This window comes from Anabrus simplex, chromosome 6 (assembly GCF_040414725.1).
Source record: "Anabrus simplex isolate iqAnaSimp1 chromosome 6, ASM4041472v1, whole genome shotgun sequence".
Taxonomy (NCBI): Eukaryota; Metazoa; Arthropoda; class Insecta; order Orthoptera; family Tettigoniidae; genus Anabrus; species Anabrus simplex.
The window spans coordinates 92,356,951-92,384,637 of record NC_090270.1 but is presented as its reverse complement, the minus strand read 5'-3'; the positions used below and the strand labels follow the sequence as shown (position 1 = coordinate 92,384,637).

Below are 27,687 nucleotides of genomic sequence, written 5' to 3'. Positions count from 1 at the left end.
TCAGTTGTAATCATGTAGGCCGAGTAGACCTCAAACCAGCCCTCAAATCAAGGTAAAAATCCCTGACCTGGCTGGGAATCGAACCCGGGGCTTCTGGGTAAGAGGAAGGCACGCTACCCTTACACCGTGGGATTGGCTCATTAATAATACATAATATTTAAAATTTAAACTTAAAACCATTATAAACAAAACATTTTCATGTTATGTAATTGAAAACACAATCAATACTAATATTTATCACATTTAGGTATTGTTGCCATCGATGCTTTCATGGCCTGTACTTATAGACATGATACTGTATAGGCTTTTGGGCTTATGCCGTGTCAAGAAAATAAGGTGAAATTCTTTACGTATTGCAGGGAACTGTGCTCTGCATCATCAGAAGAAAATCTCAGACTGTCCACGAGAAAGGCTTCTTAAACAATGATTTTGAAATTTAGATGTTATAATAGAAGTGGAAATAGTACGTTCATTCATCCCCAGATGGCTCCCCAGACGTGGCACAGCGCTATCGCTCGAAGCGGAAGCTGACCGAACCATCAGAATCAGTCTAAGAGGGTCATATAACATGTGTACATAACATAAGACATTGACACAAGCCTGGAATGAAACATCTGGCGATGAGGAACGTACGAATTTGGAAAACACAGAGACGAAATAAAAATAAAAATAGTGAAGGGACAGGAAAGGGAACTACCTACGTAAATCCTTAATGGCTGGCAACCAGGTATTACTTAACTGATAGCCAGTGTCCCTGTTGAAATTGTTAGGATTTCTACGTATTTCCACGGCTTCCTGTATAATCCTGGACCTGTAGTGTCTAGTGTGGATAAGAGCTTGAGCATCTTGGAACATGACATCATGACCCGATGATAGAGCGTGCTCAGCTATTGCCGATTTGTCTGGCTGGTTGAGACGAATATTACATTCATGTTCCTTGATATGGGTACCAATGGACCAGCATGTTTGGGTACAGGGAATTTCGTATACACTAGGATGTAAAAATGGGGACAATTTGTCCTTGGTTTTACTCAGACTGTGAGCAATTTTAGTGGCGGTGCCAAACATGGTTTTTATATTGTGTTTGCGGAGGACCTTGGCAATTCGATCTGTGGTGTTGTGAATGTAAGGCAAGTAGGCAGTTCCCTTCACTTCTTCCTTCTGTGAGCTTTGCTTGGTCATTTCTCTGGGATGCAGGGCTCTATGAATCTGCAAATCGCTGTAACTATTACCCTTGAACGTGACTTTGAGCGTGTCCATTTCCACCTGGATATTTGATGGCTCACAAATTCATCTCACCCTCTTGGTGAGTGTCGTGAGAATGCCTTGTTTTTGTACTGGATGGTGGTGAGAATCTGCATGAAGATAGCGATTTGTGTGGGTAGGCTTACGATAGACAGTATGTCCTAAGGAGCTGTCCGGTTTCTTTCTTACAAGGACATCCAAGAAAGGAAGGCACCATCTGACTTCATCTCCATAGTGAATTTAATTGAAGGATGTTGCTGATTTAGGTGGTTTAGAAATAGATGAAATTTCTCAGGACCTTCTGTCCAGACCACAAATGCATCATCAATATACCTCCACCATATCATAGGTTTGACGGGCGCCGAAGCAATAGCCTCCTCCTCAAAATGCTCCATAAAGAAATTAGCCACTAAGGGCGAAAGTGGACTTCCCATAGCCACTCCGTCCATCTGTTCGTAAAAATTACCGCCCCACAAGAAATAGTTGGAAGTCGTGCAGTGGTAAAATAGCTTAGCAATGTCCTCAGGGAACAGGTGTTCAATGAGAGACACGACCGAATCAATCGGCACTTTAACCCTTTCCCACGGAATATCTTTGACTCACTGTCGGGCAAAACCTAGAGTAATAATTTGCTTGTCAGGTATAGTTGTGGAGTACCTTCACTAAATAATTTATTCTGTAAAAACCACTTAAGATATCAGTTTCAAATTTTGTAACAATGTAAAATACACTATAATTATTCTAAAATGATACAATGAGATAACCTAATCACACGCAACCCCCCCCCCGTTCAGAATGGTACATCAGGAAGCATCCAATATTGTGCATAATGTTAAATTGCTTGTTCTTGAAGTCAGTCTAAATTACTGGGCATTATGGGGCTTGTATTTTCTTGATAATGCAGAGAACGCAGGAATTCACCCTAAATCTCCCAATTTATTTCATTTTCAGGATCAGTCGGATGAAGATATTTAGATAGCAAATCGTGCTTCCTCTCGGACATACAAACTATAAACAATTTTTGACTGAATGGGATTGGAAGATAAATTGACATTAGTTGGAATAGGCTATTATGTAATTAAGTAGAGGCTCAAAGTCCGAAACAGAATTAACTGAAGAATTAAAACTGATAATTATGTTTTTACAAGTAGGCCTAATATTTTAAACGGAGACACCTGAATGAACATTTCCTGTTCTGAGCCATATTTCGATTTCTCTCAGATTCATATCCTGTCCCAAATGCTTCCCATACCATTTTTATTATCATACCTACAACTTCAAACTCACTACCATTGCATTTGTCAACATATTGATCTAATTTGTAACAAATATCCTCCGCATTCAACTCGTTATGAGCAGCCATGTTGCTGCAATGTGTTTACATTCAGTCAGCTGTCTGTTCTATCTAAGAAAACGTATAAAAGAGCACTTTATTATAGGATTCCGTGCATGCCAGTGGTATCTAGGAAGCGCAGGGAATTCACTGGTTCCAAAAAGTTATATGTTTATCAGACAGATGGCAGAGGAAGTCGGTTTGAAAGTCGAGTACGCTTTACTACGCAACCCGCGGGAGACAATGTGCGACTCCAGTACGCTTTACTACGCAATCCGCGGGAAAGAGTTAATGAACAAGAACTCTACACCGAAACTCACCAAAAGTGCAAAAGCCTATACAGTATCACATTTAGGTACTTACCTGACAGGTTTCATGAAAGAAATTGGTACAATTCCCTGCAATTGAAATGTGAAGCCTCTGTTTGAAACATATCATTATGTATAATTTCTTCATTCTTATATACTCTGGGAAAAATGAAAATTGCAGCACCTGAAAGGGGTGTGCTTAGAACCCCTCAAGTGTGCATGGTGGACACGTGTAGGACAGCCATGTGAAAACAGTTCAGGGGCATCTGTATGCACATGAAGGCACACATTAGTACAGGATGCGCCTACCCTGAGCAGCAAAACATTGCTGAATCCTTCATGGCATGGAGTCAGTAAGGCTTTGGATCATGTCCTGTGGAAATATAGCCCTGTTTGCTGCATCACAAGGGTCAGTTCTTCCACAGTTTAGAGTGGCTGAAGGGAGTGTTATGCAGACATCTACCCATCATATCTCGCTCAAGTTCACTAGGTCTTAAGTCTGGGAATCTGGCAGGCTACTGTTAAAATGTAGAGCTTTCCTGGAGATGCCAGATCTTTGCATGTAGGAGACAGTACATCCGTGACCATTCAGGTTGGGAGGGCTATCCTGCTGTAACATCACATTTGCAGTGGTCACCATCAGAGGGACAATCACTGGATTAACAAACCTGTCTGCATATTATTGAGCAGTCATTCATCATCATCATCATTATTTCCTTTTATCCAGCTGTAGTCAGGTAGGGAAAAATATGGTTCCTCTCCACTTTCTTTGGTCCTTCCACCACTCCTCCTCCAACATTGTGTCCCAGTCTAGGTTTCTTTCTATAATACTGCATTGGATTTTGTCCTTCCATCTTAATCGTGGTCATCCGTGGCCTCTCCTTCCTTGCATTTGCATTTCCATCAACTTTTTTGGCAATTTTTCATCACTCATTTGCTTTATGTGCCCAAACCATCTTAGTCGGCTCTTCTCTATTCTATCATTCACTTTTTCTCTTCCTCCATATGTTGCTTTTGATTTTCTCATGATGTCATCCATTACTATTGTAAACAGGATTGGCGATAGGACACTTCCCTGTCTCAGCCCACTAGTAATTATGCCCTCAATAATCATTAACGGCAGTATCACATGAAAGGCAATTGCTCCTCAGACTTTATTGCCTTGCATTGGCCCTATATGTCTCTCAGCAACAAGATCAGTGTGGTCCCTCTCTTCCCGGTACACCATCAGTCATAATTGCTAAGTTCATTGAAGCCAAGACAAAAGCATAATTCTTCATTGAAGATGACACTGTGCCATTTGTTGGCTCATTCCAGACACCAGGACAGCCTCACATGTTGATGTTGTGAGGTCAGTGGAACACTTGCTGCAGGTATACAGGTTCGTAAGCCAACTGGACACAAATGATTGCCAACTGCTTGTCGCATATGTGTGGTGCCACAGTAGCTCATATGTCCTCACTGTTACTCGAGGGTCAGTTATCAATATCTGAAGAATGTGGCAATCTTCTCACATTGCTGTCTGCCAAGTTGGTCTCTTGTCCCAAGTCTCTGAGCATATGTCCCTTCATTTGATCATTGCTGCCCATAGACGCTATGCCATAGATTTTTCAGCCACTATGTGTAGCTGCACAGAAAGCCTGTTCTTATATAGACCAATTATCCAGATCCTCTCAACCAATGACAGTTAGTGATATCAGTTTGTACCTGTTGGTGTGGCATGTTTCACTAATGAACACTTCACTTCACTGCACATTACAGACTACAAGTCAGTTAAGCTCAACTGAGCTTCACATTCAGAAGGTGGTATGTCAGTCACCAATCAGGTAGAAGGCTGTTTGAACAATTTGATGGACTTGAAATCAGCATTATTTGTGTACCTGTATACCATCCATATCTCCAAAATCAACATCACTGACTCATTGTTTTGTGGTGTGGCAATTTCCATTTTCCCTAATGTATATTTCATCTCATTCTGTTTCGTCTCATCTCATCTTGTTTGTCTATTCTGGCTGTCTTATTATTTGACTTCAAGAAATGGTCCTAGAATTAGAGCTAAAGAGGGTACCAGTCTAACATAGCTGTGTCATAGTACATCATAGTGTCATATTCTTTCCTATTATCTTATTATAAGATAACTAGTTGCTTGTGCTGAAAATGCTGGGGGGGGGGGGGGCGGGGGGGAAACAAATTCTCGCTGTTGAAACTCTCTTATTGTAATTTCTCTCACATGAGTTTCTATAGGATTGACGCCATCTACAGGGATGTACCGTAGCAGAGATGGCAGTGTCTGTATTGATTTGTATATTGAATGCACTACAGTGCTGGAGCCCAAAGTTTTCACTGGATATACTCTCAAGGCAGGACATGACAAATGCCAGATGCTAGATTGCTCTGACATCTAAAATTAATGGGTTACAACTAGTTTAAAACAAAGTTTCCTTAATCTGGCTTATAAAAGGCACTGTTAACATGAAAAATAAATCCACATATTAATGCACATATTAAGAGGCTAGAGTAAAACACTGCCTATAATGGCATTTATTAAGACATGAGTATGTTTATGAAATGAGTGAAAGCAAGTTTCATAATTTTCACATGAGTGTCTTAATTACCATTATAGACAAGAAGCATACGACTGTTTCTCTTTGACTATAATTAGAGGTATAATTTACAAGTTTTTACAATATGTCTTACATTATGTTATTGATAAAGAAACGATGTCCATTGAGTTTGTTCTCGACTATTACAACAGATGGCATGCGTGATATATATTGATAATAAGAGTTCACAACTAGTCCAACAGATGGAATGCATGGAGCAGGACTGTGATTTGGATATTTCAGTCTCAAAGTGAGACACATTAAAAACCATGACTGTTCCTGACTAGTTCAATAGATGGCATGCGTTGAGCAGGAATATGGTTTGAAGATTTTAACCTCAAAGCAAGACTCATTAACCCTGACAGTAACACCATACGTTTTTCTGACGTGTTGTGTGAATGAATGCCATCTATTCCTCTTAAGGAGGGGAGAGTTATCCCCTCCACCAAATCTATTCCTTGTTCATTCCATCTGGTAACTTTAATGTAACTTTAAATAATAGGCTTTGAGTGCACGTCTTCGAAACGTGTGGTGTAACTAAAGCGATATTTATAGACGTGTTACTGTTAGGGTTAAAACACAGAAAATTAACTCAACTTTTTACAAGTCAATGAACTGTGCATAAAATTTTTCATACATCCTCCTTGATTTTTACAGTAGTAAGTTGTTAGTAAAATTCACCGCTTCTGCCACAATTTCTGGCGGTATTAATGATTCAAAATCAGTGTCATTTCCAAAACTCGTGCTCATCATTTCAAGTCTTGAGGATTGTTCTATGTATGATAATAAACAATACCAGATGTTCATCTGAAATTGCCCATCCCACTGTCCATCTGTTGATCTTGGTTTATTTGTCTGAGAGTTTCTTGATTTTGTCTGTTGTTTTCTAAATCTTCTATTGTAATTTGTAGTTCCCTGATATCTTCCTTGATTTCTGTCACCCATCTAATGTTGCTCTTTCATTTCATCATTTTTCAATAACTCTCCTGATGATCCTGTTTTCTGGTATCCTGAGTAGATGTCCAAAGAATGAGATTTGTTTCTTCCTGATTGGGCTCATTACTGATTCCATTTCCTTGTAGACTGTTTCGTTAGAAGCTAGTCTCCTTCTTGGTAGTGTTTGTTTATGCACTTTCTGATTCTTCTTCTTTCAATCTTAAGTAATGTCTATTTCTGCAGTGTTAGTTGTTCTGAAAATTGTTTCACTTTCATATGTTAATTCTGATTGTTTAATTGTTTTATAATGTTTTAATTTTGTGTCTATTGACAGGCCTTTTTTGTTGTATGTGTTCTTGGTGTTATGTTGTGTACTAGTCAGTTTATTTATTCTATTTATGCCATGTGTGCTTTGTGTTGAGGTTATATGTTTATATTTTTCCTAAATATTATTATTATTATTATTATTATTATTATTATTATTATTATTATTATTATTATTATTATTATTATTATTATTATTATTATTATTATTATTATTATTATTATTATTATTATTATTATTATTATTATTATTATTATTATTATTATTATTATTATTATTATTATTATTATTATTATTATTATTATTATTATTATTATTATTATTATTATTATAATAAATTTACTTCATCATTCATTTCTTCTTCATTAACTCAACTGAGGCTGGCAAGAGGAAGGGCATCTGGCTGTAAAATAATGCTATATAATTTCATCTCACCTCATCTTCGACTCCATAGCAAGATTGAATTGTATTGAATTGGTTGCTACAATAAATTTTATTCTAATAGAATCTTAATTATCCATAGCAAGAAACGGGTCTAAGGGTTGGACATACATACATTATTATCATCATCCTCCTCCTCCTCCTCCTCCGCAAAGCCAGAAAAAGATATATTTTTGAATTTTAGAACTGACAATCAAAACTATGACCAAATGTCATTGTAAAAATATTGACACATAACTATCTTATTCCTCTTTCCTTGAATAATACCCTCCCTAAATATTTTCAGTTTTATTTTTCTATTATTGATAAAATATGACAGTAAGGAAAGAGTTAATAATCCTAAATGCTGGAATGTTGATTGAGAATTGAATTGATGTCATGTGAATATATTTCAAATGATAGAAGCCATGAAGAACATAATAAGGAAATATGTACTTATGTTGTCTTCCTTTTCTTTTCTTTTTTCCCCTGCTATTTATTGACATCCACTGCTTCATGAAGCAGGCAGATGTGGTTTGGATCAGTTTCAATGCGATGATGGCACCTGTATCCCAGAGTCCCGTCGGTGCGATGATTACAGAGATTGTCCAGATGCTTCTGATGAGAGAAATTGTGGTGAGTATGCTCAGCATGTGCTGTGGGTAGTTTAAAATACATGTTTCACGAAATTAAAGCTGCACTGTATGATATTGTGCAATTATTGCATGGCAAGGAATGTTCAATTTTACAGCATTTCAGATTGTAAAAATGGCATTCAAGAGACTATGCCCTATGAAATTGTGGGTGGATGTATGAATTAGTTTGCAAACATTACCTGTAATATAAGATTCTAGACATTGTTGTAAGAAAGGATTTTGTACATTGGATAGGAGAAATGTGTTCCTAATTTGCCATGTGTGTACATTTTGGTATAAACACACTTAATATGCAACATTTCAATAAAGGGAAATTTTGATAGTGAGGGCAGTATTTCCAGTTTATTAAATACAGTACTCTTTTTGTGATAGTGTGTCCTTCATTTCACAGAAGAATTGGTACCAATATCTAATTCAGAATTCATAAGGTATATTAAGAAATGTCAGAAACAATTATTTCAACAAGACTTTTCCATACAAATGTACTCTTTTTCCCAGTGGTAATTAAATGTAGAGTTTTTGGAACTTGCTCACTGTGATTGGAAGGTAATGATAATTCTATGTTTCTTAGTAAGCCAACATTTCTTAAGAAAGTCAGTGGTTATGAACAAAACATGTGGTCCATCTATGATTTTTAAGTTGAATAAAAGTTAAATTGTAGGCTGTACTGTAATGAATGAGTAGCGTATTTACGCGAATAATCCCCGCACCCTAATTTTAGGAAGGATCATTTTGAAAAAAATGAAATGAACTAAAATTCCTTCCAGCAAAAGAGTAACGTAGGCATAAACAAACATTTCATATCACTCCTAGAGTTCCACGTGATCTTTACGCAAATATGAACATGACGGATATAGCTACTTTGCCTGAACATATTTGAGGGATAAAAATGCATTATCACTGCTATAAAATATATTCACCATGAAAATAGGCAAGTAGGCCTTCTTACGTGACAGGTATTTCATTAATCTGAACTTGCAATAGGCTCGATTCGTTGTAGATCGGAAGATTCTTTGTATCTGGCATCACTAGAATCCTCTTTTAAATTACTTACAAATTCATCACACACCACATCTAAAACACTTCTCACACAAGTGGTGGATAATTTCTTTCGTGCAATGTAAACACTTGAAACACACACACGTACAAACTCGTTTGTTAGTTTTGTGATACAGTGAAACCTGGTTAATTCAAAGTCGTAGGGACACAAAAATGTGACTTCGAATTACGCGATTTCGAATTAACCAGCAACTCGTAATTCAGGAATGCCAACCTTTGCCGTGTCACAAAATATTCTAAGACCCGTTACTGCATGCAATTACCATATATTCACAGTTCAAAACTTTCAAATGCAATGGGGGAAAAAAAACCTATTCATAATGCACGTGGATAACTCACTGACAAACATAACCTCACGCAACGAAAGAAAAAAAAATGATTCAAAGACAAGGAGAAATCTATGCTGGCTCACCTGTGCAAGTGCTTTAATCATTGGATTACTGTACTGTATGCATTATAGATGCCTTGCACTAGCATGGAAAGTACCCAATCTCCTTAAAACACCGTGGCTTATCGAACATTCCTATGACGAGGGGAGGAAGTAGGAAGTCTCTTGCTTCTGTCTGCATTGCAACACAGTAGTGGCAATTGGGAGTTAGAAGGGGAGGGGGGTAAGGGCACAAAAATTTATAGACAGTAAAATGTACCCAGGTTTAAGGGCTAGAGCATAGGAGGGGGGCAGGTGTAGGGCATAAAAATTGAAAAACTACAGCTACAAAATGGTAAGTCTTTTTAGTGCACTCTGTGCAAATTTCATTAAGAGACATAAAGGTTGAGTCTACCAACTGTAGTGCAGTAAAAATAGTACTATACAAATAGTACTTTCGCCAAAGGGACAATAATTAGACATGTATTACAATTAAATAGATGTAGGGCGTGATTATACAATTAAAATGTAATTTAGTATTTGACTACGCACTAACAAAGTTACAGATACTAGATAAGATATAACTACACAGACACATTAGCTGAGCGAGACTGCCAGAATGACGAATGCAAGTGGCAAGAGGGTGAATCATACCTGTGTCCATGACCTTGGCAAAAAGTATACTCCCGCTACCCTTCGCCCCAAGGCGTGCTACACACTACTGTGCTGTATGAATTGGTTAGGCACAATGAACAAGATTTTGTTAGTATTTCTGCTAAATATTTGTCTTAATAATTAAAGGAAGGAATTAGCTGAAAAAACAGTAGAGATTGTATAAATAGGTTTTTTTTATAATTTCTAGTTCCAGGCGATTTTTTAAAAACAACTCTTAGGTTCTTCAGTATGTCAAAACTTAAAAAATTGTCTGGTAGCTAAAATGGAATTCAAAAAAATTTCTGCACAAAGTGGGAGGGGGGTGCGACTACCCACCTCGTCTCCCCTAATCGCCGCTACTGTTGCAACACAGGACAGTGACTCTTATACGATTTCTCGCCATGGCACTTCACTAAGTATTCTAAGACCCATTAATGCAGGCAATCACCTTGATTCACAGTTTAAATCTTCCAAATGCCATGGAAAAATACTATTTCTGAAATGTATCCAACAAGGTACATTTACATTATTCAAGAAGAATCACTGGCAAACATAACCTCATGCAACGAAAGAAAAAAAACAAGATTCAAAGATAAGGGCAAATTATGTTGGCTCACCTGTGCAAGTGCCTTATTTTTTGGATTACTGCACTGTTTGCATTTTCAGATGCCTTGTACTTACACAGAAACATCGTGGCTTATCAAAATTTTCTACGACGAGAGGAGGAAGTCTTTTGCTTCCGTCTGAATTGCAACACACTACAGTGACCCTTAAAACCATAAGTCCATTTGATCTCGGCATTTTAAAAAAAGATGCAGTTTCATCGGCATTGACAATATTGCTCGGTGTGTACGAATTATAATTATGAACCACGCTTTTTCACCAACTGTTGGCATCGCTAGTGTTCATGGATTCTGTTTCTCTGCACACTGCCTGCTACGTGATATTGTGGTGTTCCTTTAAAACACTGAATAGTAATGAATTACGATTTCACTAAAACTTAACAATTATGAAACACACTGTAGACGCACAGAAGCGAGTGAAAGTGCGGAAAGCTACCCCTGCATGTTCCGGAAGACGCGTTCTATCATGACACTGAGAAATTTCAAATTTAAATTACTCTGTAAAAACTACTTTTTTAAATGTAAAGGCAGTTTTGAATTAAAAGTGAATTGTTTTCCATTTAAATATGACATATGGGGGCACTTTTCTTCCATCTGCAGTTACACAAAGCATAAATGTACATCTGAAATTGAAAACTATTTGAACCAGGAGCGTGTTGCCAACCTTGATGCAAATAAAACCCGCTTTCCAATTTCGTGCCTCAAATTTAAAAAAAAACAAAAAAAAATGTGGGATTATTCACATAAATATGGTATTTAATTGTTTCAAAATTTGGCATTTCAGATAGTTTTAAATTTTCTCATCATATTTGTATAATTTAGATAACACTCTGAAAAGTTGGTATTTATAATAATAACAGTGTGTGGCGAAACTGTCTCCGCAGTGAGGTGGGTATGTTAGCACACTCTGTTACATTGGCAACAGATTCTGCTAAACTTACATACATACATTGCCAGGAATGAAGTTGTAATAACTTAAATTAAGCAGAATTACTTCCTAATTACAGGAGATGTTGGAAATATCATCCTCTGTGCTGAAAGTTGATTTAGACTAATTTGCACTTGTTTTCTAACTCTTCGTGTAGGGTTTCTCATGTAATTGATTTAGGTAATCGATGATTTTTCCCTTAAGTTCATTAATTAATTGTTACATTTTCCCAAAACTTATCACTTTCATGGAAGATGTATTCCACTAAAAACATTCTCATTTCAACCATTGATATATTGACTTCAAAAGCAAAACCTAAAAGCACAACTTTCACACTAACCTGGAATGCTATTCAGTTCAAGGACTGTTGCTCGAGGTATGAGGTCAATGCTTCGTTGCTTTCTTGTTGTCAGTTTAAGTGTACTTGCCGTGCCTCTGAGTTCACTGCAGAGACAGTTTTTTCATGCACTTTATGTATATGTTAATACTGAACTTCTTCCAATAATTTTTGAAATGAAAGTGCATGTTTACATGTTCTAGACTCCACATAAAACTGGAGATCCTATGATCTTGATATCAACAGTCATGCAAACCCATAAACTTGCTTCCTGTTTTAAATTGTCAGTGTAAAAGTTAATCAACTCCACTAACAATATGTGGTGGTATGCAGGGAGGATGCTTATGATCAGATAAAACTAATACCTGCTGCAGTTCTTGTTGTGGTTCTCCATATATATAATATCAAGAGAGTTGTGAAATAATTCCATATTTTTCTTGTTAGATATCAACAGAAAGGTGTAAATTGATGGATATGACTATCAACTAATGTACACAATAGTTCACCATTTAGACACAGTACATTTAACTTCCATTATTAGTTACAGTATATGCCCGCCAGGTGGCCATGATCGTTAAGGTGTGAAGTCTGTATGGTCCGACACCGTGGTTAGCCGGTTCAAGTCCCGTTGGTTGAAAATATTTTCACCATCAGAATGCTGGCCAGTAGGGTAGGAGAGGGGGTGTATACAATTTCTAATCACTAGATTGCATGCCAAAACATCATCATCTTCATTTCCCATTTCCAGCTTCCTAGGTCAGGTTGTGAATCAAGGACCTCCATCGCTGCCTGTCTCTCCACCACTCTTCTCCTTTTTTAAGTCCATCTTCTGGTTTTCCTCCCCACTTCTCTTTGCACTCCTACACTGAATCTGTCCACTTCTTTCAGGGTCTTCCTCATGGTCTCTTGCCTGTTAACTTCCCTAAAAAAGCTTTTTCTTTAACTCTCTCTTCTCCCATTCTCATCATATGCCCATACCACTTTAGCTTTGTTGTTTCTATCCTGTTTTGAAGTTTCAAGATTCCTGTCCTATTCCTTATCTCTTCATTTCTAATTCTATCCTTTCTGGTCTTGCCCTCGATACCTCTTAGAAATTTCATTTTCACTGCCTGCATTCTACTCTCCTCTCGTTTTGTTGTAGTCCACGATCCAGCTGCATAGGTTAGTATGGGCTCATAATAGTTTAATATAATACTTTCTTACATTTCTTCCGTACATCCTGGTTCCACAAAATACCCCTTACACTCTGGTAGAAGCTGTTTGTTTGTTTGTTTGTTTTATTCTTTTTCCAGTTTCCTTGGTAATCTTTCCATCTTCTGTGATCACACTTCCCTAGTACTTGAAACTTTTAACCACTTCCAGAATTTTCCCATTCACTTTTATCTTTCCTCTTCCTTCCTTCCTTCCTTCCTTCCTTCCTTCCTTCCTTCCTTCCTTCCTTCCTTCCTTCCTTCCTTCCTTCCCCTTGTCATCACTATTGTTTTACTTTTCTCTGAGCTTACTTTCATCCCAAATTTTTCTATCTCTTGATTCCATACATCTACTTGTTTCTGTACTTCCATTTCATCCTAACCCCATATCACTATATCATCTGCAAACAGCATGGCTTTTGTTGTCTGTCTTCCCAATCTCTGTTTAAAGTTCTTATGAATTTCATCCATGACTATGATGAATAGTATGGGGGATAGTACACTTCCCTGTCGGAGACCAGTTTCAACTTTAAACCTTTTTGTTTTTCCTATACTAGTCTTCACACTACTAACACAGTTTTTGTAGATTGCATGCCAAAAGCCTAGATTTAATTTCAAACCTCTCCGCAGTTGTTCATTTGGAGTGAGAGCATATGATGCTGTTGATGGTGATTTGTCTGTCGGATGTAGACATAAAGCTTTGAACAGACCTCTTGGTGTTATTCAACAGGAGGAAGTTACATGCCAACCCTGGGTTTCACCCTCTCCCAGCCTCATTATCATAATCATCCCACATCCAGATGCACAGTTCGCCCATGGATGTCAAATAGAAAGACCTGCACCAGGCGAGCTGAACATGTCCTTGGACACTTCCCTACACTAAAAGCCATACGATAAATGAAAAAGTTACCGTATATAAGACAACCTTAAAACTTGAACACAAATCTCCTAGAATTTAATTTCCGAATGATGAAATACTGTATTCAGGCAATCATATAGACTCTGTACAACAAGGTGCGACCAAAGTTCCAGGACAAATTCCGCACACATAGAAGAAGAAAATGTGTTATAATGACATGGATCTGGAAACATTTAATTTCCATGTTAGAACTCACTTTCTACAACTCAGTACATTAATAATGGGAAACACCCATCACAATGCATCCAGTATTCAATGTGATGGTGGGTTGATGCATATATCGATGCTGACCGAGGGCATTTTGAGTATTTCATATAAGAGAGAGTTTCATGTGGAATACTAGTACGTTCTGTTCCTGTGTGTCAACCCTTGTTCTTTTCCAACCCCGATGGTATTAGAACACTCGAGGCCTAAGGAGTCTTTCACGCCCTTCATGGCCCTTGTCTTCCTTTGGCCAATAGCTTCATTTTTCGAAGTATCAGATCCCTTCCCTTTTTTCTCTCTGATTAGTGTTATATAGAGGACGGTTACCTAGTTGTACTTCCTCCTAAAACAATAATCACCATCACCGCCATCATACATAGTGAGTAAGTTGGCTATGCACAGAATCTATAAACTTGACTATATTTATGGCCTGTAGTGCTCCATATTGACTACTACTAGTGAATCAAGGAATTTAATTTTAATCCGTCTTGTCAATATTCAGTCATGTAATAAAATAAATATATTCATTTGACATCGTACATGTTTCAGGAAACATAATTCTCTTCTTCAGCAAAATAATATCTTCCAAAATACAGTGACTTTATTAGAATGGCAAATGAATTAGATGTCAAACTGCTATCAAAACATTACTTAAAATATCGTATACATTTGAAATACCGTACAGCTATTATATAATTTCTATTTTTTTCTTCATCTCAAAGATCTTAAACTAATAAACAAGTCCACTCAGCTAACATTATACACTTGTAAAATATTATTGTATAATAATTAAAATTAACACTGCAGCATGAAAGTGCACAATTCTCCAAGTGTTTGTCCAATTATACTGGTATTCTGTTACTTGCAGTACATTGTTAGCCACAGCTGATTTACATTTACAGTCCTAGAAGAACATTGGGTCAACAATAAGCATTATTTTAATTCGCTACAACAACATACTGAACAACAAGTTGATTGGACCTGCACTGTGACAACAACTTGAAGCATTTAAAACAGACAGATACTAATGATACCAGTATAAATGGACAAACACTTGGAAAATTGTGTCTTTTCATTCTACAGTAACCGAGCTCGATGGCTGCAGTCGCCTAAGTGTGGCCATTATCCAGTATTCGGGAGATAGTGGGTTCGAACCCCACTGTCGGCAGCCCTGAAGATGGTTTTCCATGGTTTCCCATTTTCACACCAGGCAAATGCTGGGGCTGTACTTTAATTAAGGCCACGGCCACTTCCTTTCAACTCCGAGCCCTTTCCTGTCCCATCATCGCCATAAGACCTATTTGTGTTGGTGCGATGTAAAACAACTTGTAAAAAAAACTACAGTGTTAATTTTTATTATTATACAATAGTAATTTAAAAGTGTATAGTATTAACAGAGTGGACTCTTTTATTAGTTTAAGATCTTTGAGATGACAAAAATCAAAATTATGTATTAGCTGTATTTCAATTGTTTAAGTAATGTTTTGATAATAGTTGTGCATCTAATTAAATTTGTAAAATATTATTTCACTTTAGAAGAGAATTGTTTCTCGAAACATGTATGATGTTAAGTAAACATTATATTTATTTTATTACAGTATATTGAATATTGACAAGGCAGATTAAATTTTAATTCCTTGATTCATTGGCTATGCACTTTGAGGCGTGTAGCTGTTACTGTTAGCTTACATTTAGGAGATAGTGGATTCGATGTAAAGAAAAGAAAAGCCATACATTATAGAATTTGTGTCCTTTCTGGATTGCTATCCACCATTGTTTCCACTGTTCATAATAGGCTGACCGTATATTGATTTTGCCAAGTCGGGACATCGACTGTCTATAAACATTTATCGTGTAGGCGATATTCAATATTCATGGGTCCACAATCCTAAGCTTAACAAGACAATAACTGATATCAAAATTATAATATTAACTTGTAAGTTCAAATGAATTAGCATAAAAGTAATTGTGCGTTTAAGTGGTAAGGTATTTTTAATATTGTGTGTCTGCCATTTGCTAAGTAATGACAGCATTGGACCCAATGAACGTCACTGCAGTGTCTTTTAAGAAAAGAAAAGTCTTTTTTGTAGTACAGTGATGAACTTATCATCCCTTTTAGGCATGCCATTAATAGAAATAAAGCAGAATTACAGTAAACTAAAGCAAAGGCTTATGCTCATGTTAACAGCACTTGAATCTCAACTAAATGGATGAACACCGTTGTATAAAATGGGCAATGTGATGTCATAGTGGTATAATGCTCATTGTGCCTCATTAGGCATCAAATAATTTTTTGAAATTTACACATTGTAAGAAAAGCAAGTTGAGATTTTTCCATAGCACATGTGACATAGAACTCGGTGCTTAGGGTTCCCATAAAACTGATCCCTTTTATTTTTTCCTCTTTAATTTTGAGAAGCACCTAAAAATCAATACAGATGGGTAAACAAGAAAAGATTGTTGTTTGTCAAAAGTTACTTTTTTAAATGTACTGTCGTATTTTATGTTGGACTGAGTAGCTTAGACAATAGAGTGCTGCCCTTCTGAGTTCAAGTTGGCAGGTTCATTCCCAGCTCAGTCCAGTGGAAATTGAAGGTGCTTAAATACACCAGCCTCATATCAGTAGATTTTAGAGAAGAACTGTTGTGGAACAAAATTTCAGAACTCAGCATGTCCAAACTTCATAAATATGGTTAGTGGAACTTAAAATTGATAACATTATTATTATTATTATTATTATTATTATTATTATTATTATTATTATTATTATTATTATTATTATTATTATTATTATTATTATTATTATTATTATTATTATTATTATTATTATTATTGTTATTATTATTTCACAACTCTCATTAATGTTTTAATTTATATGAATCAATAATTAATTTGGGTTATTTTTGGTGAGATACAAGGTTGCTAAACACTAGAAGTCATGACACAAAAATAGGGTACTTCATTCTTATATTAATGTGTTAATATGATATGTACTTCAAGTAACATGTTAAAGCATGTATTTTGCATACTGAATCAAACATTACTTTTTGGAAAGCCAGTTTCATCATAATGAGCTTTTTTCAACAAGCAGTATTAAATCAACTGCAGAGTAATTGAAGGTTTGCTTGACTGAATTCTCTGTTGGTTTATGGATGATGAACAGTGGCAGCTGGGAAAAGTATCTGGGATTGGGACCATTTTACTTAATATTTCTTTCTCCACTGATGATTTGGAGAGCAAAAAATGGGGAAAAGTTCATCTTGTACAGTGAGAGGTATTCCAATAAGACAACAGATTTTTAACACAAACTATTAGCGACCTTTATGAACATTGAAATACACATCCCAGTAAGTGTGGTACTGGAGAAACACAAAAAATTCAATAGTGTGCTAACTGTTGGGAACTTATCTAGAAACTGATCAGTTATTTAGTCCTTTGGTTCATTCTTTTTTTTCTCTGTGATTTCATACTAGAAATGTTGGTTATGAGCTCTGCCATGTGGTAGCCTAATGGTGCAAAGTATACTCTGATGTTAATAATTTATCTAGTCTTTGAATGGACAGTTGAAGCAAACGAGAAAGTTTACTACAAGTTGGTGGGGATGCTGAATACTTGGCAAAAATCATTTAGACAATGCTTAAAGTAAGCAATTTCTAGTAAACTAGATTTCTCCTCTCCCATTTTCAGGCCATTCAAGGAGAAGGAGTCCTATTGTCTCCTCCATGACCAAGTCAGTTTTTGGCACAAATATTTCACTGAATTGAGCTATAAAACTTCCTCACATCTGTATACTGCTTCAAGCCCATGTTCTCTGAAAGAGCCTTTTGTATTTTAATATCTCCACCTACTCACTTAGAACGTGAGTGAAAAGTCTTAACCAAAATTCAACTAGAATATATTTACTTGTGATTTACACAAAAGTCATTTGTCTTAGGTGGATATGTATGTTTTGTCGGTTTCCCAAAGACTGGTCAGATCCCAACAGTTCCACCTTCTGCTCAGCTGTTGTGGAAAGCTGAAGTTGCACACTAGTAAAATGAGATGCTTGTTGTTTTCTACTACTTTCCTTTCCAAGTCAGAAGGTAGCTATTTCATACCCTACAAGCATCTTCACACTGTGTATTACAGGTGCTGGCTGCATAAGGAATGATGTTACTGGTGTCACTCATATCTTTGTCACATTGTCTAAGCCAAAGATGACAGTGAGTTCAGATCAGTGGAAATAATAAAGTTATTCTGGACCATACCTGTGCTCTGTAAACACCAGGGATGGATCTAAACTCTTTTGGTGGATAGTAGCAAAGAAACACTCCTTCCCACTGAGGGTCATAATTTTATGATCAAAATATACAGTGAACACTATTTCTGATATGCAGTCTCAACAAAACAAGTTATTTTCTTTCTTCTTGGTTGACATCCCCAGAGACCTTGTATGCTAGCTGCCACTAGATATTAACCATCATTACACAATTTCTATTTATGTTTCACTTGCTTTCTTAGTTGCACTGTGGAAGTCATGGTATTCTCAAACTTATCTGGGTGTGCTGCTTTTTATTTGTGTTGCATTTGTTGTGTGCATGGTGGCTTACAGTGAGGTGTAGGGATGATGAGTTCCGTTGCAACGACAGAACGTGTCTGCCTTTGCGCATGCGCTGCAATGGCTATCCAGAGTGTGCCGACCAGAGTGATGAAATAGACTGTCCTCCCCCAGGTAGAGTGCACTATACTAACTCTCTTGAGGAGCTTTTTTTATTCTTTTGGTTTTATTTTCACTAATTTTGGTTGAGTGCGAGTTAATTTCTGTTCATTATCAAATGCTTTTTGAGTGGCAATGTATTTCTAGTCTTGCCTTTATTTGTAGCATAATAATGAATCAATTGAAAAATAGATCCATATTAAAAGATTGTTCCAAAAGTCTTGTGCATGAATTCTAGATGAAATTGATAATTGAATAATGTGACTGTTCCTGTATCATCACCTACATCAGGTGTAATAGATAGTGAAAAATTTTATTTCACATTAGTTTCATTTTTCACATTATTTGTGATGGACTCTTGATATTTTATTTTTTCCTTCTCATTCAATCAATCATTAATTCATTCACATTTACTTATTTATTTATGATTTTTGGTGCAGACAGGTGGGAACAATGGCAGAAGGGTACTTGCAGTAACAAAGATAAAGGCTAAGTTACGAATGAACTCTGTGGAAGATGCTGTGCACATGAACCATATCAGTAGTTGGGTCATGTGAGGAGAAAGGAGGAGGATAGGTCACTATGAACTAAAACACATTAAGATGAGTTTTGCAGTTCATGGCTTCCATCACAAGGTCTGCACCACCAAACAGTATAATTTACCAAATAAACAATGTGTGTGTTGTTTATGTGGGAAAATGTGTGATAAGATATCAAGTGATGTGGTGTGAAAGGCAAAAAATGCCACTCACTAAATTCTGTTTATCTGAATAGATTATATTATGTACATTGTGTGAGATATATTATGGAGGGTAGGAGAAGCAGAATGAGACCAAGGTGATGCTGATTAGACTTGGATTTTCATGATTGAAAGATAAGCAGTGGAAACTAAATGAGGCCCCAGATCATGTTGAAAATACAGGGTTATAGAGTTGCTTAATTACTTCATAGGGACTAGCAGACTGAATGCCATAAAGCAGAGCAGTCTTTAATGAATATGTATTCATATTATGGGCTGTGTGCCTAAATGAGAGAAGTAATCATACTGGATGTAGAGTTTCCCAATTTCGCTGTGTTAGTCTTTTCATGCCTACAGAACTGCAGAGCCTACACTTATAGGGAAGATTCAGCTAAATCTGCATTATTAAGGAAAAATTGGAATATGACACATTTTGAATAATTATCAAAATAATTTTTCTACACTGGAACAACCATTACTTTATTTAGTACTTCAAAACAAATATTTACCCAGTAATTCAATTAATTGTGATACCTTGGCTATTTCCACAGTAGTCTGTAATTTCATTGCCAATAACGCTGCAAATAAAACTACATGAAACTAGTAAGAAAAATTGTATAAGTACTTGCCTTTAAGAATAATGTCTTCCAAGCACAGTATACAGGATAAGTACTGAAGTTTCTTGATGCCACCATGAAAGGGATCTACTGCACAATACAAGATGTTTAGAGGACATGCTGGGGTACAGCCACAATAAAGTTTTATTTAATTTACTACAGATTTAGCTGAGCTTGCCCTGTAATTCAATATCTCTTCACTATTTGTGAATTACGTTCCATCCAGAACTCATTCAATACATTTAGATTTGGAGCCTCGTATAAGCTTGCAGTACTTTCTTTTCTATGGAATTAATTTAATAGACTTCCAAATTTCAGAATATCTTGGATGGTACTAATAGAGGTTGTTCGTAAGTACCATGCTTACTTTATATTAAAGAAAGTAAGAAACTTTAAACTGTGCAGCTTTACTTTATTTTGTCATTATGCTACAGCTTTGAGATACATTGTAGTACACAGACATAAGAGACATTGCCTCATTGTACTTTCTCTTAAAACAATAATCACTACCACTAAGAGACATTTTGAAAACACATGTTGCATTGTAATTAACATTCAAACATTGTTAAGAAAAACATCCTTACCATTGATCTGAAGAAAAAGATTACATTTTCAGCTTATTGGTTTGCCAGATGTTTAAAAGGAATAGTATATATTGACTACATTTTCTAAATGTACAGTTCATTTTGAGTAATCATGATGTATTTTCAGTAACAACATGTGGTCCAAACGAGTTCTCCTGTGATAATGGTAGATGCATAGATAGCCGTCGCCGTTGTGATCAACGTCCAGATTGTGCTGATGGATCAGATGAGAGAGACTGCCGTAAGTAAACATGATTTTTTTTTTTTTTAAGTATTATTTTTATGGGCTGGTGTTTGACAAATGGTCTTTCATATAACTGCATGGTTCTCTTACAATGTATAAGCACTTTTAACCACTCTTACAGTTGAGTTCCATAATGTCTTACCTGTTAATTTAATGATGGTAGCAACTGAAAGGTGGTAACTGCTAAGAAGAATCTTTTAGGATTCTCGTAAAGCAACTGGAGGTCTGAATGTTAATCATTATTCATTTGGAGAAACTAATTATTGATTCTGAAAAATAATCATTTACAATTTTTCTTTTATTAAAAGGGGCATATGTTTCTGAATTTGCAAGTGTTGTTTCTCAGGAAATGTAAGTTTTCTATGACAGGCATAGATTTCCTTATATTGAAATATTGATTGATTTTTATTTCACATTTGTATTTTTCTATTATTCTCAAATTAAATTTAAAATTGTTAAAGTGATTAGGAAGACTTATAATATCATTGTTTGATATCTGAAAACAACAATCACAATTGCCACCACCATCACCTAAATTTGAAACATAGTTATATATATCAAGTCATGGGATGACTGGGCAGCCACAGGAACTGTATTGAATGATAAGCTTCCTCTCATTATTAAAGCACATTTGCCTGGTGTGATCACCTGCCTTGGTGTGGGAGCAGTTTACCAAACTGCTACATTGGCCTTGAGTCTCAGGCTGCTAGTCAGTGTTGTTTAAACAGTGAAAGGGACAAAATATTTGAATCTTTGAGGAACCATCTTGAGAGATCTTCAGTCTTGATGTAGGAAGTATAGGGTAAGAAGAAAGCTGGATAAACATAGGAAAAAGGAACATACAAAACATTTACTCTCCAGATTCCCTTTGTTACAAATTACTGTACCTTCCTAGTATGGAAGCATGTTTCATTGTGAGAGTGGTTATTTATTTGCTTCTGCAGCTCTTCTAAGAAATTTTATAAGAATTAACTTTGACTGCATTTGTGTTCTTGTCTGTTTGGAGTGCAGGCAACTGTCTGCTTAACGAGTTCATGTGCGGGGATGGAGTGTGTATCGACCCGAAGCAGCGCTGCGACAACTTATATGACTGTCGAGACTTTTCTGATGAGCAGAACTGTTTTGGTTAGAAAGTAACTAACTAAAGTTCCTCCCAGACCAACTTTTCACCCCATCTTTTAATTGTGTGTCGTAATATTAGAATTGTACAGTAGAGTGTCAGTTTTACAGACTTTGCGAGACCATGAGATAATCAAATTTGGTCATAAATCATTGTTGTTATCATCATTTTACTCCCATCCATTTGGTTCCCTTCAATTTGACCCTATCTTTCCACCACTCCTCATCTGTTATTGTGTTCCTGTCCATGTACCATTGTTTTGTTGTTCTTAACTTGCTCTACAAAGATGAATAAATATCTTCATAGTACACAAAGTAAGAATAGCAGATTGCTGACAGAATCAATTGTGCAGAAATTTTGTACATTGATGTCACTATGGTACTTCTTCATAAATTGCCCAGGAAATGTGTAAATATGCACTAGTTTAAGACTTACAGGACAGCCTGCTCAAAAGAGACAATTGTAAGATTCAAATATCCAAAATGAGATTTATATGCATCGTACTTCAAAGGCAAAGTAAGAAATTAAATAAATTGTGTGGTGACCAAGTTGTAGGTAGGTAAGGTAAGGGTACATTCTGCCCGAAGGCAGGTCCGAACCTCCACAGAGGTGTGCCTGAGTCGGAGTTTACATACGGTAGGGTGGCCAGTTCCTTCCCGCTCCTCCATTTCCTTACCCCCCACCAACAGTACGTGGCAACCCATCCAAGTCTTGACCATGCGCAGTGTTGCTTACCTTCGGATATCTCACGGGATCCGGCGTTTCAACACGGCTACGGCCATTGGCGACCATGTTGTATGTTAGTGTAATAATGTTACCAGGAGTCACACCTTCGGTGATAAGCTAATTTTTAGAATGGAAGAAGAAAAGAATGCAAAGAACCACTTCAATAAGGCAATCATAATGTAACATTGAAGGATGATAGTGTAGAAGTGCTGGTAAGACTGCAATGCTGGCAAGAAGCCATGTCAGTGTGTGCAGAAACAGGAGTGAGCAAAATGGTGTCACCAGCAAAGTTTTGAGGCTCACGATAAGGAAGCTCCTTACAAGAAGGTGGAAGCTGATCAACAAAGGAGAAGGCAGCTGAAATGATCTGGAAATAGAAAGTACGAGAATCTTCCACTGGCCTGTATAAAGAGAGGAGCCAGCAAATGTGATGTACTTTAGCCAATTGCATATGAACACAAGCAGTTTTGGGATGATTGAGAGTCAGTGACGAATCATTGAGTGAGCAATGGTTAGCCTGTCTGATGGCTACACAGAGTTCAACAAGGCTTGTTAGTTGCGAAGTCAACTGTTCTGGAGTATCACTGCACTATGAAGAGCTCGGTTGGAGAGCAGGAGTACAACACCCCAGAGGACTATGTGTTCCATTACGCCCAAGAGTCAAAACAGTGTTGAATGGAAAACTCAAACATAAGTGAACTTGTAAATAACTGTAAATAGTAGTTAGTAAAATTAGTTGATAAGAAAAATATGCTATTTCTCTGAGTAGTGATTTTAGTTTATTGGACTCTGATAACTCACCACTATAAGTTGAAGATCTATTGGAAGAACTGAAAAGAAATGGACACACCAAATCAATGATGATAATGATCTGAAGGAGTAGTAATGAATAAAAAGTTATCCATGAACAGGAAAAAATGGTGAGAGTTCATGTTCGGTACCTGGGTGCTCCGGCGCTGGAAATAAAAATGACATACTTTATTAGAAAAATATTGCTTTATCCTTAAAAGGGGTTATGTAAGTAATACCATACATAATACATAATGATTGATGTTCAAGAATAATTTATTGAAAAACTTTGAGCTAACTGAAGAGAAGAAGAAATTTTTCTTTTTGACTATTTTCTTTGTCTGCAAAAGTTTGTGAAATCAGCAGATAGATCAGCCTCTTTAGTTGTATTTCAAGTAGCAATACTCAAATAATTGACACTCTACTGTATGTATATTAGAATTGTGTTACAGTATATTTTGCCTAGAATCTGTGGTCTGATGTGAGAATTTCACTTATGATTTGGGTATTATTGCCTGGATCAAGCTGTTTTCCACCTTTATGTTTTTAGGTAATGCAACAAAAGTATTCAGCCAGATCTATAAATTAGTTTCATGATCCATCATCATTGCAAAAATATATAGAAAATTGGGAACTTAGACAGTAAACCACATGAGGATAAGCACAGCGACAGGTTAATGTAAAAAAGGAAAGCAACAGAAAACAGCAATAAAACTATTTTGAACTTCTAGCTTAAATTATAGTGACATTAAGTAAGCTATTGCTCCTTTGCTTTTGAAGATTATTCTCCTATTGTACATACTGTAATTCTGTTTCCTTTCTATTGATAACAACATTGTAGGCCTAATTAATGGATGAACTTCTTGTCTATAAAAACTTTTTCAAGGTTATACCTAACTGGAATCAAAGTATTTTCTGCTATTTATTAGAATGATGATAATGACAAGAAAGAAGACAATTGAATTAGTCAATTTGTATAGATTAGTTTAAATTTGTGGTAAATTTTCTACCCATTGAAATATATGGTAGTCAGGGATTTCCCTTACATGCATATGACTTTGAATATATTGATAATTTTAAAAGTTTATGCAAAATCAAACTCATTCATAAAAAAAAGTTTTAAATGGAAACAAAATCTCAAGGTAACATTTTTAATCGTATGGTCTCAGCTACCATGTGCAGACATTTCAATTTGATGCCATCAGGCTGTCTGCTCATCAATTTTGACGTTCCGTTTTACTCGAGGCCCACTAGATGGCAGACAGAGTAAACCGGATCTCTCTTGGGCATCTGTGGCTGAGATTTTAATGAATTTTGTCAGGTAAACACCAAATGTGTCACCAGAAATCTTTTACATGCAGACATTATATAACATGGAGTGTGGAATGGACTTTCTACCGCCCTTCAAAAATCGGACTACCTTTGCCGGATTTGAACCCGCTATCTTGGGATCCAGAGGCCGACACACTACCACTGATCCATAGAAGCAGCTATTTAAGTGATGTGTTCTTATCTTAAAAATCCTTTCATTAATTTTCACCAGTCTTGATAAACTCCTAGTAGAGTAACCAAGACTATGTGTAATAGTTTTTTACTTTGGAAGAAAGAATCAGAAATAGCATTTAATGATTTGATTGGCAACCCTCTTTACAGCTCCATGCCTACAGATTCTCTAATGGAATATTTCTGGACATTCTTCTGTTCCCCAGAAAGCATTATACTTCAGCAATATTTTTACTAGCTTCTCATTAAGTGATTCTTGGATTTAAACTTCGTCAGTGAATTTTATATTTTCAAAACAAAAGGAAATGTCACTTTTCTGTGGTTCAGATTTCTCATAAGATTAGATACAGTATGTTCTCTTATTGAACTTTATCTATGATATAAATTATAAGTTCTGCTTATTACCAGGATATGCCAGCTTTTGATGAGGAAGATTTGCTATGAACCAAGGAAGATACCAAATTTGAGAAGCTAAGTTGTAATAAAGAACAGCTAATATGCTGCTATGTACTGATATCTCTTTCTAGGTGACATTTTTGACAAGTTGCTTAAAGTCACGCCGACACAGATAGGTCTTACGGTGATGATTGGATCGGAAAGGGCTAGGAGTGGGAAGCAAGAAAGTGGCCATGGCCTTAATTAAGGTACATCCCCACACGGTCAACTCACCCGGTCTAGGCGATCTCATGTTTGATGTTAAAATGTTCCTTTCATAGCAAATTATGTAGTCTCAAGTACAATTCTCTTCTTTTTAAAGAGTTTAATGATCTGGATGTTGGTGACTTGGTCAATGCTCCTTACTAATCCAAGGGACCATCGGTCAGGAACCCTGAGCTGGAGTTTACTTGCAATAGGGTGACTAATTACTTTTGGCTCCCCTTCTGGTCAACTGCTTGTGGTCTGCCAGTCCAAGTTCTGAACACATCTGATGTTGCTTAACCTATGATATCTTGTGCAGTCTTGTTGTTTCAACATGAATGCATCGTTGGCACCATTGAATACAGTATATGGCTGAATACAGTTTGCAAGCATTATCTTTGGAAATCCCCTTTTTTATTATATCTATCTGTCTCTGATGGTGTTAATTAATTTTAACTTTTCAGTTGTTTGATGAGTTGGTGCATGATGGACTTGCATTGTAGTAAAAGAAAGATGGGGGGAAAAAAATTGTTGTATGTTCTATAATAACAGAACTGTGGACTGTAGGAGGTGCAGACCATTAGTGCACCAATGTCAGCATGTCAGCATGGGAACATCATAAGTTCTATTTAGCAATGGGAACTAAATGCTGTGACATTATTTTTAGGTTTTTATTTGAAGAAACAGAGCTTATTGGCATGCTGTTTTAACTAATAAGTTGAAAAAAAGTATAAAATGGTTCAACCTTTCAATATTATTCAATAGTATTGAATACTATATAATAGTATTGAAAGGTTGAACCATTTTATACTTTCTTTTAACTTATTAGTGAACTCACTTCAGTACGGAACAATATGAAATTCTTATCTCTTAATGTTTTATTTTAAGGAAAGACAAACTACGAGACAATCAACTACAGCCGGACATGTTTCCTCTCCATCATATTAAAATATTTTGTGAAACAAGATTAAAATGTTTTGTGAAAGAAGAGAATAAAAGTACATTAGGATAAGATGATCATTGTAGATTATAACAGACAAACATATCACATGACAATCACGATACAGTGAGAATTGATGGTAGAATGAATTTGTCATTCAAATAATTATGAAAGCCAGATAAGGCTTTGGTACTGCACTCTAGTTTGATAGTTTGTAGGAATCATTCATTGAAAGGCACACAGCGGCAAAGCAAGACTACATTAGGTTGATATTTTGTTAGCAGTTTCTCTTCTGCTGATGAATGGCATATTGTGTTCAAATTGTGCAGTCTAATTTGTTAGATCTTAAAGGTAACCACATCTTCACTCTTAACTGTTTATTCTGTATTTGATATACTTGGTTACAAAGGATTATCTATCAGCATTAATAACATGAAACTTTCCAAAAATAGGAATTATGTACATGAATCTGAATTTGTATATCTGTCTCTTACCTCCCTACTCTCGTAACCTTGGAAGTTATGAAGAGCAGTGGAGGACATATTGACCCAGAAGAGCAATTGGAATTACAGAATACACTTGAATTCAATCCTAGTTTTGCCAAATATACATAAATAAGGTTCAACTCTCTTCAGTCATATTAACCTTGAGTGCTTTAATCCAGTATTTGTTCCCATTGCTAATTTTGTTTTATTCTTCTATAGTCTGTATAGCCTACTGCAGGCACGATAATCTCTCTCACTTCCATTATATTTTAGAATTTCATGCATGCTTCCTTTTCAGCCCATAGCTGTCGTCTCTTGTCGATGTTTCTTCTTCTCCATGGCTGGACCAAGTGATGTTCCTCTTCTTGCATGAATATTTGTTACATTTGTCACAAGTAGGGATCGGATGTTTATAATCTTAAAATCAAGAAATCTGTATGCTAGTATGTCCTTAAAAACATGAATACAGTGAAACGTCTCCTTACAAAAGGCACCTCT

General features: G+C 36.2%; 1 protein-coding gene across 10 annotated transcripts in view; it reads left to right on the top strand.

Annotated features, from left to right (window-relative positions):
- trol (terribly reduced optic lobes) overlaps window positions 1–27,687 on the top strand; it is a 918,151-nt gene that overhangs the window by 515,335 nt on the left and 375,129 nt on the right. For 7 of the 10 annotated variants that reach the window (XM_067149795.2, XM_067149796.2, XM_068228323.1 and 4 more), the window contains 3 exons: window positions 7,693–7,806; window positions 18,699–18,818; window positions 20,871–20,984. In XM_067149795.2, coding sequence (XP_067005896.2) covers window positions 7,693–7,806; window positions 18,699–18,818; window positions 20,871–20,984 — 348 coding nt within the window. The remainder of the gene's footprint in view (window positions 1–7,692; window positions 7,807–18,698; window positions 18,819–20,870; window positions 20,985–27,687) is intronic. The other 3 variants (XM_067149791.2, XM_067149794.2, XM_067149792.2) reach the window with 3 other exon arrangements.